Below are 16,019 nucleotides of genomic sequence, written 5' to 3'. Positions count from 1 at the left end.
AAGCTGAATGTTATTTTATTCCGCCGCTAGTCACAGCTGTCAGAGGGAGAGAGGAAACGCTGGCCTCTGATTGGCCGGCTCGCCCTCATCCTCCAGACATGCACCTCCACCCGAACTCCCAGCATCCATCAGGGTTTCACTTCTCGTTTAGATTCTGGGTTATTATTCTGGTATTTTACCCAGAAGTCCAGCTGTTCTTTGCACTGAAGCCTCTCACAGTATATTATTAATATGTGTATATATATATGTTTCAGATACTGGTCTGGGGACTCTCTGTGTTCCAGTCCCCTTAATACATATATATATGTTTCAGATACTGGTCTGGGGACTCTCTGTGTTCCAGCCCCCTTAATACATATATATATGTTTCAGATACTGGTCTGGGGACTCTCTGTGTTCCAGTCCCCTTAATACATATATATATGTTTCAGATACTGGTCTGGGGACTCTCTGTGTTCCAGTCCCCTTAATACATATATATATGTTTCAGATACTGGTCTGGGGACTCTCTGTGTTCCAGTCCCCTTAATACATATATATATGTTTCAGATACTGGTCTGGGGGACTCTCTGTGTTCCAGTCCCCTTAATACATATATATATGTTTCAGATACTGGTCTGGGGGACTCTCTGTGTTCCAGTCCCCTTAATATGTATATATATGTTTCAGATACTGGTCTGGGGACTCTCTGTGTTCCAGTCCCCTTAATACATATATATATGTTTCAGATACTGGTCTGGGGACTCTCTGTGTTCCAGTCCCCTTAATATGTATATATATGTTTCAGATACTGGTCTGGGGACTCTCTGTGTTCCAGTCCCCTTAATATGTATATATATGTTTCAGATACTGGTCTGGGGACTCTCTGTGTTCCAGTCCCCTTAATACATATATATATGTTTCAGATACTGGTCTGGGGGACTCTCTGTGTTCCAGTCCCCTTAATACATATATATATGTTTCAGATACTGGTCTGGGGGACTCTCTGTGTTCCAGTCCCCTTAATACATATATATATGTTTCAGATACTGGTCTGGGGACTCTCTGTGTTCCAGTCCCCTTAATACATATATATATGTTTCAGATACTGGTCTGGGGGACTCTCTGTGTTCCAGTCCCCTTAATATGTATATATATGTTTCAGATACTGGTCTGGGGGACTCTCTGTGTTCCAGTCCCCTTAATACATATATATATGTTTCAGATACTGGTCTGGGGACTCTCTGTGTTCCAGTCCCCTTAATATGTATATATATGTTTCAGATACTGGTCTGGGGACTCTCTGTGTTCCAGTCCCCTTAATATGTATATATATGTTTCAGATACTGGTCTGGGGACTCTCTGTGTTCCAGTCCCCTTAATATGTATATATATGTTTCAGATACTGGTCTGGGGACTCTCTGTGTTCCAGTCCCCTTAATATGTATATATATGTTTCAGATACTGGTCTGGGGGACTCTCTGTGTTCCAGTCCCCTTAATACATATATATATGTTTCAGATACTGGTCTGGGGACTCTCTGTGTTCCAGCCCCCTTAATATGTATATATATGTTTCAGATACTGGTCTGGGGACTCTCTGTGTTCCAGCCCCCTTAATATGTATATATATGTTTCAGATACTGGTCTGGGGACTCTCTGTGTTCCAGTCCCCTTAATATGTATATATATGTTTCAGATACTGGTCTGGGGACTCTCTCTGTTCCAGCCCCCTTAATATGTATATATATGTTTCAGATACTGGTCTGGGGGACTCTCTGTGTTCCAGTCCCCTTAATATGTATATATATGTTTCAGATACTGGTCTGGGGGACTCTCTGTGTTCCAGTCCCCTTAATATGTATATATATGTTTCAGATACTGGTCTGGGGACTCTCTGTGTTCCAGTCCCCTTAATATGTATATATGTTTCAGATACTGGTCTGGGGACTCTCTGTGTTCCAGTCCCCTTAATATGTATATATATGTTTCAGATACTGGTCTGGGGGACTCTCTGTGTTCCAGTCCCCTTAATACATATATATATGTTTCAGATACTGGTCTGGGGACTCTCTGTGTTCCAGCCCCCTTAATATGTATATATATGTTTCAGATACTGGTCTGGGGACTCTCTGTGTTCCAGCCCCCTTAATATGTATATATATGTTTCAGATACTGGTCTGGGGACTCTCTGTGTTCCAGTCCCCTTAATATGTATATATATGTTTCAGATACTGGTCTGGGGACTCTCTCTGTTCCAGCCCCCTTAATATGTATATATATGTTTCAGATACTGGTCTGGGGGACTCTCTGTGTTCCAGTCCCCTTAATATGTATATATATGTTTCAGATACTGGTCTGGGGGACTCTCTGTGTTCCAGTCCCCTTAATATGTATATATATGTTTCAGATACTGGTCTGGGGACTCTCTGTGTTCCAGTCCCCTTAATATGTATATATATGTTTCAGATACTGGTCTGGGGACTCTCTGTGTTCCAGTCCCCTTAATATGTATATATATGTTTCAGATACTGGTCTGGGGGACTCTCTGTGTTCCAGTCCCCTTAATATGTATATATATGTTTCAGATACTGGTCTGGGGACTCTCTGTGTTCCAGTCCCCTTAATATGTATATATATGTTTCAGATACTGGTCTGGGGACTCTCTGTGTTCCAGTCCCCTTAATATGTATATATATGTTTCAGATACTGGTCTGGGGGACTCTCTGTGTTCCAGTCCCCTTAATATGTATATATATGTTTCAGATACTGGTCTGGGGGACTCTCTGTGTTCCAGTCCCCTTAATATGTATATATATGTTTCAGATACTGGTCTGGGGACTCTCTGTGTTCCAGTCCCCTTAATATGTATATATATGTTTCAGATACTGGTCTGGGGACTCTCTGTGTTCCAGTCCCCTTAATATGTATATATATGTTTCAGATACTGGTCTGGGGGACTCTCTGTGTTCCAGTCCCCTTAATATGTATATATATGTTTCAGATACTGGTCTGGGGACTCTCTGTGTTCCAGTCCCCTTAATATGTATATATATGTTTCAGATACTGGTCTGGGGACTCTCTGTGTTCCAGTCCCCTTAATATGTATATATATGTTTCAGATACTGGTCTGGGGGACTCTCTGTGTTCCAGTCCCAGCCTCTCCAGCACCACGTCTCCTAAGATGGAGCCCCCTCCCTCGCCTCACGCCAACAGGAAGAAGCATCGCAGGAAGAAAAGCACCAGCAACTTCAAAGCTGACGGCCTCTCTGGTACTGCGGAAGGTAACGCCATTAAACCCCCCCATCACTTTCCTCACCCCGGTGCCACACACTAACACGTCCCCCAGAAACAAGGCTGAGGCACTTTAAATATATGTCCAAACATCTGTGGACTTGTTTTCTTCCAGTACGACCAAATACCGGCAATACTTACTGGTAAATACGTCCATATATGGTCAATACCTCCTCATCAATAAAGTACCTATCCATCTATCTATCTAAATACGTCCATATATGGGGTCAATACTCTGTTAAATATATCCATATATGGTCAATACTAACTTGTAAATACTTCCAAATATGGTAAATACTCTCTGTTAAATATGTCCATATATGGGCAATACTTCCTGGTCCCACACTGAAATATCTCCCCTAGAAACAAGGCTGAGGCACTTTAAATATAAGTCAAAACACCTATGGACTTGTTTTCTTCCATTACTTCCAAATATGGTCAATACTTCCTGGTAAATACTCCAATATGTATTTAGTGGACCGGGGTTTGGAAACGCAGTCATGTGATCGTGAGACTCCAGACCTCCTGCTGAGCGACGGATCTCCTCATCATCTTCATCCTCCTGCCCTTCATCCCTTCATCCTCCTCTTCCTCTTCCTCCTCTTCTCCTGTCAGTTTGCAACGTGTGTGAAGCTCGGTGTGAAGCTTGGTGTGGAAGAGAGTCAACAGGAAGTCTGTGATTTTAGCGTGTAATAATATATAACCTTCGGTGTAGCAGACGTGGAGCTGCTGCTCGTTTAAACACACACACACACACACACACACACACACACACACACACACACACACACACACACACACACACACACACACACACACACACACACACACACACACACACACTCTCTCTCACGGCTGGCTGAGCAGATGTTCAGCAGATGTGAAGAGTTTCTCTCTCCATCACAGAGTCACTGAGCCGAGACTGATAGATCCTTCATGTCCTCGCCTCCTTTCCTACCTCCTTTCCTACCTCCTAAATCCTACCTTCTACCTCCTACCTCCTTTCCTACCTCCTAAATTGTACCTTCTACCTCCTACGTCCTTTCCTACCTCCTAAATCCTACCTCCTACGTCCTTTCCTACCTCCTAAATCCCACCTCCTACCCCCTTTCCTACCTCCTAAATCCTCCCTTCTACCTCCTACCCCCTTTCCTACCTCCTAGTACTTACTGATCTACCTGTGTACTATATATCTGAGTACTCCATCAGGACAGTATTTACTGATCTACCTGTGTACTATATATCTGAGTACTCCATCAGGACAGTACTTACTGATCTACCTGTGTACTATATATCTGAGTACTCCATCAGGACAGTATTTACTGATCTACCTGTGTACTATATATCTGAGTACTCCATCAGGACAGTATTTACTGATCTACCTGTGTACTATATATCTGAGTACTCCATCAGGACAGTACTTACTGATCTACCTGTGTACTATATATCTGAGTACTCCATCAGGACAGTACTTACTGATCTACCTGTGTACTATATATCTGAGTACTCCATCAGGACAGTACTTACTGATCTACCTGTGTACTATATATCTGAGTACTCCATCAGGACAGTACTTACTGATCTACCTGTGTACTATATATCTGAGTACTCCATCAGGACAGTACTTGATGATGAAGTACTTCCCCTCCCCCTCTTTAAGTGAAATATTATAAATAATGTGGAGTCCTCGATCAGACGTTCATTATTCAGCAGCGATTAGTACCAGTCTTCCCAATTTAGCCATTAAGCTGCAGCAGGTGAGGGATCTGCTGTCAGGGGGGGGGATTAATGAGGGGGGGACCGCCCAGGTACACACACACACACACACACACACACACACACACACACAGTCGATATGACCAGACAGTGTGTTTAGAAGATCGTTTTCTCTGTGAAATATATATTTTCTTTATGATCTGTGGACGTTTCCTGGAGAGAAACTTTCACAATAAAATAGAGTAAGGGTGTCCTTTGGGCTCAGACTCGTGATTTCATGAGGACTTGACGTGTTTGGGGTCTTTTGACTCAGACTTGTTTAGTCCAGGTCTTACAGGTGCATTGACTCAGACTTGTTTAGTCCAGGTCTTGCAGGTGCATTGACTCAGACTTGTTTAGTCCAGGTCTTACAGGTGCATTGACTCAGACTTGTTTAGTCCAGGTCTTACAGGTGCATTGACTCAGACTTGTTTAGACGCCTGATTAAAGTCCTCCAAGGTCTCTGTTATGTGTTTTGATCGGGACTTGGGTCCACGGTGTTTTGAGGTATATTTTATCGACTCAATGAAGACATGTTGTATTAAATGGAGATGTATCTCTCACACACACACACACACACACACACACACACACACACACACACACACACCTGGTCAGGTTAACCCCCGCTGATCCCAGCTCGGTGTCTCGTTAACAAACCACCGTTTGATTCTCTCCTTCATCCTCCTGGGGCTTTGAAAGATGACACACACACACACTCTCACACACACACACACACACACACACACACACACACACTCACAGGTATTTGAAGTGGCCACACACAGGTAGCAGCAGCCACATTCCTGCTGCAGAGTTTCTGTTGCTTTGATTCCTCGACCAGCGCACTACGTGTGTGTGTGTGTGTGTGTGTGTGTGTGTGTGTGTGTGTGTGTGTGTGTGTGTGTGTGTGTGTGTGTGTGTGTGTGTGTGTGTGTGTGTGTGTGTGTGTGTGTGTGTGTGTGTGTGTGTGTGTGTGTGTGTGTGTGTGTGTGTGTGTGTGTGTGTGTGTGTGTGTGTGTGTGTGTGTGTGTGTGTGTGTGTGTGTCACTTTAATTGCCCTCTCAGATCACACACACTGGGTGTCTCGGCTGAAGAGCTTCACTTATTCCAGTAATTTCCGTGTGTGTGGACCTGCAGTGTGTGTGATGACTGCTTCATTGTCGAGCTTGTTTAAAGTGGAGCTCATTTAGGACGGAGGCTCTATTAGGGGTCAGTGTGTGTGTGTGTCAGCGAGGGTCAGTGTGTGTGTGTGTGTGTGTCAGCGGGGGTCACACAGGTGGGGACAAAGAGGGTCAGTGTACAGACACAAATAGACAAACTTAGTAAATTAAGTCTGCTCTGATTGGTTAGCTGTGTTGTGATTGGTCAACCCACTTAGAGATGTCCCGCCCCCTTAGCCTATCACGTACAATGTGTTGGAGCGATAGCCAATGGGAACCGAGTGGTACGTAGTGATGGAAGTAAATAAAACACTCTTTGATTTCAGAAAGTCGGTACATAACAACAGGATTATGTTTTCAGAAAAAGTGACAAATGTATATTTTTGATCTTCAAAAAAGGATGAGAAAGAGATGATATTTAAACGTCCTCAGAGACACATTTCTTCTGTTAGGATGCAGAGCACCTGAAGTGTGACGGGGACAAAATGCATATTCTCTCAGAAAGCTGGAAACAACTGGAGATTTCTTTCCCAAAATCGTCGTTTCTGGACTCTCCTACACACACACACACACACACACACACGCGCACGCACACACACACACACACACACACACACACACACACACTTACTCTTCTCTGAGGTGTTATTACATTCATACCATATGTATTTGAGCCTTTAATCTTCAAAGCGTGACCTTTGCAAAGCGTCTCCTCTCGGCGGCTCGCTGCTCGACTCGTTTCCAAAACCCAGCGCCGAGGAAACAAGGCGGGTAACATTTAAACTGCGTAAATGCTCTGTGTAGCCTCGGGGGTAAATATATATTTATATATCACAGACGCAGCGTTAGAGAGCCGTAGAGGTCACACACACACACACACACACACACACACACACACACACACACACACACACACACACACCTTGAAAACAATCACAGCTGCAGCGAGACACAAATCAGAAAGACTGTTTCCTCACGTCTGAATGTAGGAGGGTAACGCCTTGTTTGCTTCGCTCTATAGTCCCAATGTGAACCCTTAAACCTTGATTTTTCACAATAAAAGCTCTTCACAAACTTTATTTTGAAAGATCAGCAGGAAGTGTTTAATTCTCTCACATCCTGTGAAACGAGGCTCGATAACTTTGTGTTTCTGAGGAACAACATCGATAAAGTTTGGGAAGTTATGTTGCAAACTTAAACCCCCCCCCCCCTTCATCGTGCTCATTGACCCCGCCCACTCTCGCCACAAGTCACGCCCCCTTCACATCGTTTTTGTTTTTTTACGTCTGTGTTTTCTTCTTCTGCCGCAGCGAAGCGTAGAGCGTGGAAACTAAACCGTGTTGGTAGCCTCCGCAGCGTTTACTCCAACGAAGGTAACCAAACAACAACAACAACAACAACAGCTGTTGTGGTGGAACCAAGAGGAACCGTGGACCCCCCCCCCCCCCCCCCTAAATAACCCAAGCACGTAGAGGATCTTCTTTCATCCTAAACGTCTATAAACATGATTTCTATCTGGAATTGACCCATTACTCAAACCAGCCAATCAGTGCTCTCTGTCTCCCCTCCTCACCCCAACTATCTCAGGTGAATCCTCACCTGTCGTGTCCTTCCCTTATCTCACGGCCTCTTCGTACAAATCACAGCTCCTCACTCTCAGAGCGGCGTCGGTTGTTTTGCACTTTATTAAAGTCGTGGAGGAATAATATCTGGAGTAATGACCTGTGTCGCAAAGCAATCCTGTGTTCGCTGACATTTCAGGCTTTTAATTTGTGTTTCCCCGGGCCCCCACACACACACACACACACACACACACACACACACACACACACACACACTGAAACACACTCCTGCTGTATGCATGCTACCTCCCATCTGACACACACACACTGAAGCACACTCATCACACACACACACACACACACTGAAGCACACACACACACACACACACACACACTGAACACACACACTCCCTGTATAAAGGTTAGTGGTGTCAGAGTTCACAAATTGCCTCCGTGTGAATGTCGCGTTCAGTAGCCAGCAGCGGTGGCAGTAATTACCAGCGCTCTGTGTGTTTGTACTCTCATGCATACGTTTAGTAACTCAGACGCTTTGCAGGACGCTCACATTGCTTTTTTATTTATTGCATCTGAAGAATCAAAAAGACCTCCTCGAATGGAAACCAACGGGGGGTCTCTTTCTGCTACGAGACATGTTTGTGCCCCCGAAGAATCAGGATCATTCAATACAAATATGCCTTGTAGACGCCTACACTCCTATTGGCTATCTCCAACACATTGTACGTGATAAGGCTAAGGGGGCGGGACATCTCTAAGCGGGTGGACCAATCACAACAGAACTCTGGTTTCAGACAGAGGGTGAAAAAAGGACAGTATGAGAAAAATAAAGAGCTGGATCAGCAGGAGATACAGGATTTAAAATAAGACACTCTGATTGGTCCTTTACTTAAAGGTGGGGTAGGTAATTTACTTAAGATACGATAAGATAGGAAGTACTTTATTGATCCCAATTTGGAAAGCCCCCCCCTCCCTCTTTATTGCATTATAAGCAGCGTGTAATTTACGACGGGGGGCAGACCCTTTCTGGACTGTTGGCTTCAGTAATTGTCAGAAACCCCCCCTCCTCTATTCCGCCCGGCAACAGAGGATCATGGGAATGTAATTATGATGGGGTTCCTGCTCTTGACCCCGCGACACACCCTCAGGAAGGGATTACACTCAGATCTTTAACAGACGCTTTCTTCATGGTGTTTATTAACCGTGGCATTCATGTGAGGACGGGGTCTCATTTATTTGTTGTTTTCTTGTAATTATAGAGAGTTTTTCTGTCATTTGGCGTAAAAACAGATTCAAAAGCAGCTTAAATGGGTCTTTTGTTGGTTTTCCCTTCATTTTTTTAACAGTTTGGACATCGTTGTGATCGTGGTAAAAAATAAGAACTTTATTAAAAATAACTTAAAAAGGTAAATATTCATTATTGTTTTTGTCCTCAAAAAACCTAAAAAACAACATTTTTGCTTGATTTTTTTTGTTAAATATTCTGCGTTATAGTTTTTGTCTTCGTGAGTCATTTAATAATTTATTGTCTTTTTTAAATTGCGGAAACAGGATATTATTTTTGTCTTGAGAGCAATATTTCCCATCATCCTAGTTTTCAATCTTGCCGGCTTTTCAAAATAAAAGCCCAGTTTGACCTTGAGCTGTCCGCTGCAGTTTGAGCAGTTTGAATAAACGGAGGGTCGTCCGCCTGCAGCCAAGAGATAAAAAGAAACTCTGAGGTTTTCAATCTCTCCGTCCTGAGAGTTAAAGGTTCCCCTCAGGCCTCTTCCTCCTCCTCCTCCTCTTCCTCTTCCTCCTCCTCCTCCTCTCCGTCGGATTAAAATCTTTCCTTTCGGCTCACAAACTCCCAGAATCTGAGTCAGCAGAGATCAGACAGAAAGAGAGGCTTTTATTTTGAAGGGCTGTGTAATTGTAAACAGAAGCTGTGTGTTAGCTAACGGTTTCTAGGTGTGCAGAGACACACACACACACACACACACACACACACACACACACACACACACACACACACACACACACACACACACACACACACACACGCTCACACACACGCACACACACACACACATGCACACACACACACACACACCTTGATCCTCTTGAGGACAAACGAGTGCACGGAGATTTTCAGACTTTTATTCAATAATGATGTCTTTTTTGAGCGCTTTTAGGACCTTTTGCTCAACAATACAAAAAGTGGTAATACAGAATGTAAATAATAACGTATTAAACTAACCCCTCGTTGAGTTTCCTGTATTTTTCAGAACTTTTTTTGCCCAAATAATCTAAATATTTGCCTAAAGTCATGGACGTATTTAACTGTTTGTGTTTTGTGTGTTTCAGAGAGCGAGGAGAACTTTGAGTTCACCATCGTGTCTCTGACGGGGCAGACGTGGCACTTTGAGGCCACGTCGTACGAGGAGAGAGACTCCTGGGTCCAGCTGATCGAGAGCCAGATCCTGGCCAGCCTGCAGGCCTGCGAGAGCAGCAAGAACAAGGTGGGGGGGGGGCTTAAAACACTATATATCATACAGGAGAGCAGCAAGAACAAGGTGGGGGGGGGGGCTTAAAACACTATATATCATACAGGAGAGCAGCAAGAACAAGGTGGGGGGGGGGCTTAAAACACTATATATCATACAGGAGAGCAGCAAGAACAAGGTGGGGGGGGGGCTTAAAACACTATATATCATACAGGAGAGCAGCAAGAACAAGGTGGGGGGGGGGCTTAAAACACTATATATCATACAGGAGAGCAGCAAGAACAAGGTGGGGGGGGGGGGCTTAAAACACTATATATCATACAGGAGAGCAGCAAGAACAAGGTGGGGGGGGGGGGCTTAAAACACTATATCATACAGGAGAGCAGCAAGAACAAGGTGGGGGGGGGGGCTTAAAACACTATATATCATACAGGAGAGCAGCAAGAACAAGGTGGGGGGGGGCTTAAAACACTATATATCATACAGGAGAGCAGCAAGAACAAGGTGGGGGGGGGGCTTAAAAACACTATATATCATACAGGAGAGCAGCAAGAACAAGGTGGGGGGGGGGCTTAAAACACTATATATCATACAGGAGAGCAGCAAGAACAAGGTGGGGGGGGGGCTTAAAACACTATATATCATACAGGAGAGCAGCAAGAACAAGGTGGGGGGGGGCTTAAAACACTATATATCATACAGGAGAGCAGCAAGAACAAGGTGGGGGGGGGGCTTAAAACACTATATATCATACAGGAGAGCAGCAAGAACAAGGTGGGGGGGGGGGCTTAAAACACTATATATCATACAGGAGAGCAGCAAGAACAAGGTGGGGGGGGGGGGCTTAAAACACTATATATCATACAGGAGAGCAGCAAGAACAAGGTGGGGGGGGGGGGGGGCTTAAAACACTATATATCATACAGGAGAGCAGCAAGAACAAGGTGGGGGGGGGGGCTTAAAACACTATATATCATACAGGAGAGCAGCAAGAACACAGGGTGGGGGGGGGGGGCTTAAAACACTATATATCATACAGGAGAGGCAGCAAGAACAAGGTGGGGGGGGGGGCCTTAAAACAACTATATATCATACCAGGAGAGCAGCAAGAACAAGGTGGGGGGGGGGGCTTAAACACTATATATCATACCAGGAGAGCAGCAAGAACAAGGTGGGGGGGGGGCTTAAAACACTATATATCATACAGGAGAGCAGCAAGAACAAGGTGGGGGGGGGGGGCTTAAAACACTAGATATCATACAGGAGAAGCAGCAAGAAACAAGGTGGGGGGGGGGGGGCTTAAAACACTATATATCATACAGGAGAGCAGCAAGAACAAGGTGGGGGGGGGGCTTAAAACACTATATATCATACAGGAGAGCAGCAAGAACAAGGTGGGGGCGGGGCTTAAAACACTATATATCATACAGGAGAGCAGCAAGAACAAGGGGGGGGGGCGGGGCTTAAAACACTATATATCATACAGGAGAGCAGCAAGAACAAGGTGGGGGGGGGGCTTAAAACACAATATATCATACAGGAGAGCAGCAAGAACAAGGTGGGGGGGGGCTTAAAACACTATATATCATACCAGGAGAGCAGCAAGAACAAGGTGGGGGGGGGGGCTTAAAACCCTATATATCATACAGGAGAGCAGCAAAAACAAGGTGGGGGGGGGGGCTTAAAACACTATATATCATACAGGAGAGCAGCAAGAACAAGGTGGGGGGGGGGGCTTAAAACACTATATATCATACCAGGAGAGCAGCAAGAACAAGGGGCTTTCAGCAGCTTCTCTGTGTCATTAAAGGGTACTGTGCCTTTAAGAAACATAACTCACATGTTGTTGTTGTTTACTGAGTGTTGTTGTTGTTTCAGTCTCGTCTCCCGAGCCAGACGGAGGCGATGGCTCTGCAGAACATCAGGAGCATCAGAGGGAACGAACGCTGTGCAGACTGTGACGCTCAGAGTGAGAACACACACACACACACACACACACACTCACTCACTCACTCACTCACTCACTCACTCACTCACTCACTCACTCACTCACTCACTCACTGCACATGTTTTGCAGCAGTAAGACCCTCCCATAATAACCCCCTCCCCCTCCTCAGACCCGGACTGGGCCTCTCTGAACCTGGGCGCCCTGATCTGCATCGAGTGCTCTGGGATCCACAGGAACCTGGGCACGCACTTGTCCAGGGTGCGCTCTCTGGACCTGGACGAGTGGCCTCTGGAGCTGATCCGCGTCATGACGGCCATCGGCAACCAGCTGGCCAACAGCCTGTGGGAGGCGGAGCGGGGGGGGGCGGCAGAAGCCCTGCCCCGACGCCAGCAGGTAGACCACACACACACACACACACACACACACACACACACACACACACACACACACACACACACACACACTCACACACACACCCAGTATTGACGAGCCATTAGCCTCCTCTTGTTGCCTTTTATAGATGACGTGTTTCAGAGCAGGAGGTCAATATTATCTCAATGATCCAGAAACACTCCTCGTCCTCGTCCTCCTCCTCTTCCTCCATTCCTCCACACACTGCTCCTCTTCATATATCTTTCTACGGCCATCTCTTCATCTGTATGCTCGTTTATAATCATCAGAGACGACAGGAAAGTGTTTTCAATCTGAAGCTTCAGAAACAACAGGTTTCAGAATCTATTCAAACCTTATTCTGAAACCAAGGCAGCGTTCTGCGTTAAAGAGAGAGCAGAAGAAGAAGACGAGGGGGGGAGGGGTCTGATGGATGTAACCCCCCCATCACACACACACACACACACACACACACACCCCCCCCCCCTCGTGTTCTCTGGAGTGACTAATAGGGGCTGAGATTCCATTTAGCAAGTGGCTGATTTAATGATCAGGGTAATTAATGTGCTGATTATCTTAATGTTAAAGATGGCCGGCAGCAGCTTCACTGACCTCCTGTCTGTCAAGGTCCCCCCAAAAGACCCCCCCCCCCCAAAAGACCCCCCCCAAAAGACCCCCCCCAAAAGACCCCCCCCCCACACACACACAATTAGGTGCGTTTTGGAGGGAGGGGGGAGAGATATACTTATATCTATATATTGTTATTGTGTGTCTGCACGTTGTTGGCATGTACAGTGTGTGTGTGTCTTGTTGTTGTTGTGCAAGAAGTCTATATGTCAACAGAATATGAAATTAAATAATGTACATTAAGACTAAATTAAATACGCTTTATTATAGGATTTAAACACCTCCATCCTCTTACTGCCCCAACACACACACACACACACACACACACACACACACACACACACACACACACACACACACACACACACACACACACACCCCAGAGCTGGTGCCAACACTCCACACTTCATTAAAACAATCAACCAAATTTAGCCTCCCCTCACCCAGCTGACGCCCTGCTGGAGGGTGTGTGTGTGTGTGTGTGTGTGTGTGTGTGTGTGTGTGCGTGTATATATATATATGTGTGAGTGTGTGTGTGAGGGTGGGGTTAATGGGAGCGTTTAGAGGGGCTTTTGGTGATCCAGAAACACTCTGAAAACACACATCATCTGCAACAAGTAACACACACTCTCTCTAAAGCCCTGTAACCATCACACACACACACACACACACACACACACACACACACACACACACACACACACACACACACACACACACACACACACACACACACACACACACACACACACACACACACACACAGACACATAGACAGACACTCACACACACTCTCTGCAGCCCTGCAACCATCACACACACACACACACACACACACACACACAGACACATAGACAGACACTCACACACACTCTCTGCAGCCCTGCAACCATCACACACACACACTCACACACACACACTCACACACACATAAATACACTCCTTTGTTTACTTCCAGACATAGTGACATCACTGTGGAACACTCGCATTGCTCCTATTGGCTAGCGCTCCAACACACTGTACGTGATAAACTAAAGGGGGCGGGACATCTCCAAGCCGGTTGACCAATCAGAGCAGAGACTGGGCTCTGGTTTCAGACAGAGGGTGAAAAGCGATATTTAGATGGATACTGGGGGGGTCATAATTCAGAGTGGGGGGTCTTTATGGGAACAGATTAGTCTTGTTCCCCCCCCCCCCCCCCCCAAGCGCTAACAGATTTAAAATTACTCCGGGGCTTTTAATTTGGCGGGGTGCAGGTGTGTAGTCGGGCAGGATTGGGCTCTGGGGACCTGAGGGGGGGGGGGGGGGCACATCACAGATAACTGCCCCCCAGGGTCAGGGGCTCTCGTACACACACACACACACACACACACACACACACACACACACACACACTGATGGTGTTATGGTTGCTGACAGGAAGTGATTTAAAACGCTGTAAATATGAAAAATAATCGACAATATTTTCATCATTTTTCATCAAAACATCAATTTGGACCAAATTGATGTTTTTGTTTACTATTTCCTGACCGTTTAAACACCTTAAATATAGTATCAAAGGATTCAGGATCACATAGTTGAGTCTAATTGTGAGTTATGAAGAAACACACGGTAACATTTAGTGGAAAACTCATATAACTGGAAGTCATATCTTCCGCAGAAATGTCTCTAAATTCTCTGTAATCTGGAGATTTGCAGCTTTTCTCTGTTTTATATCTTTTTAAAGTGAATATTTCTAACATTTAAACACATTTTTCTTTATTTTCTGATATATTAAAGGTCCCATGTCATGCTTTTCCGGTTATTACCCGTCCCCTTGTGTTCTGTAGCTTCTGCATGTGAACGGTCTGCAGAGTCACAAACCCTCAGAGTGCACCCTGTAGAGAGTAAAACTCTAACACAGAAAGACCTGTCTCTGCTGCCCCAGAACGCCTCGTTGGACATTTCTCTTTTTCCATTGTTTACTTCTTGGGTATAGTGACGTAACGTAACGTCCGCGGAGCCGTTACGTTTGGACCAATCCGCGGACTTCCTCACACACACACTCTGTGGGACGTTGCGAGGCTCGCTGCTGCGAGGAGCGGGACACTGTGAGCTGGCTCACTGGTGTGGGGTCGGCGAGACACCGCAGAACTCAGCCTGAGCACACACACAAACTCCCAGCCAGGCTGCGGGTGTGTGTGTGTTCGGGCTGGGTTTCGCTGTGTCTCGCTGTCTCACAGACGACCACTGGGCTCACAGGGAGGGGGGGGGGGCAGGAGCTCCAACAAGCCGTGTAGGACAGAGAGTGAATACACAGACTATACAGAGATGCTGTATGAGAAACCAATGTGAGTTTGGAACATTGAACAATGTCAATCTATTCTAGTAGACCTCAACAATGGAATTATGATCAGTAGAAATGGATCTTTAAACATCATACATCTAGAAAAGAATCTGCAGAATCATCTATATGATAATTATATTTAGTTTAAGACCTATTAACGACGAGTAAAGTCAACTCGAGAAATAATCCTTAATATTTGGAGGAAAGCTTTTCCTGTAGAGCTGTTATGAGAATCTGCTTTTAGTCTGAAAATACAGGTCATTTTTAATGCCATAAAGGTTGTTTTCAGCCTCTCACATGTGGATATCGCTGATAAAAACAACACATTTCTTCTCAGTTAATCCATAATGATAATAAATATTGTGTATTTTATTATATTTACTCAAATCCTCAAAGTTCAGGAGGAGGAGTCAGAGATTATACTATTTCTCGCCTAGAAATACTAGAATAATTCATTTAATATAAGTACAGCTGA

General features: G+C 45.3%; 1 protein-coding gene across 1 annotated transcript in view; it reads left to right on the top strand.

Annotated features, from left to right (window-relative positions):
- The window catches only part of LOC117471006 (arf-GAP with GTPase, ANK repeat and PH domain-containing protein 1-like), a gene marked incomplete at both ends in the record, with an annotated part of 41,514 nt that extends 28,920 nt beyond the window's left edge, over positions 1 to 12,594 (top strand). The window contains 4 exon segments of the mRNA XM_034115785.1: positions 3,101 to 3,262; positions 10,114 to 10,268; positions 12,132 to 12,222; positions 12,371 to 12,594. Of these exon segments, the coding sequence (XP_033971676.1) occupies positions 3,101 to 3,262; positions 10,114 to 10,268; positions 12,132 to 12,222; positions 12,371 to 12,594 (632 nt within the window).
- Positions 12,595 to 16,019: the final 3,425 nt, after the last annotated feature.

This window comes from Trematomus bernacchii, unplaced genomic scaffold, assembly GCF_902827165.1.
Source record: "Trematomus bernacchii unplaced genomic scaffold, fTreBer1.1, whole genome shotgun sequence".
Classification (NCBI taxonomy): domain Eukaryota; kingdom Metazoa; phylum Chordata; class Actinopteri; order Perciformes; family Nototheniidae; genus Trematomus; species Trematomus bernacchii.
Note: the sequence above shows the minus strand (reverse complement) of the source record. Positions and strands in the feature narration are given on the sequence as shown.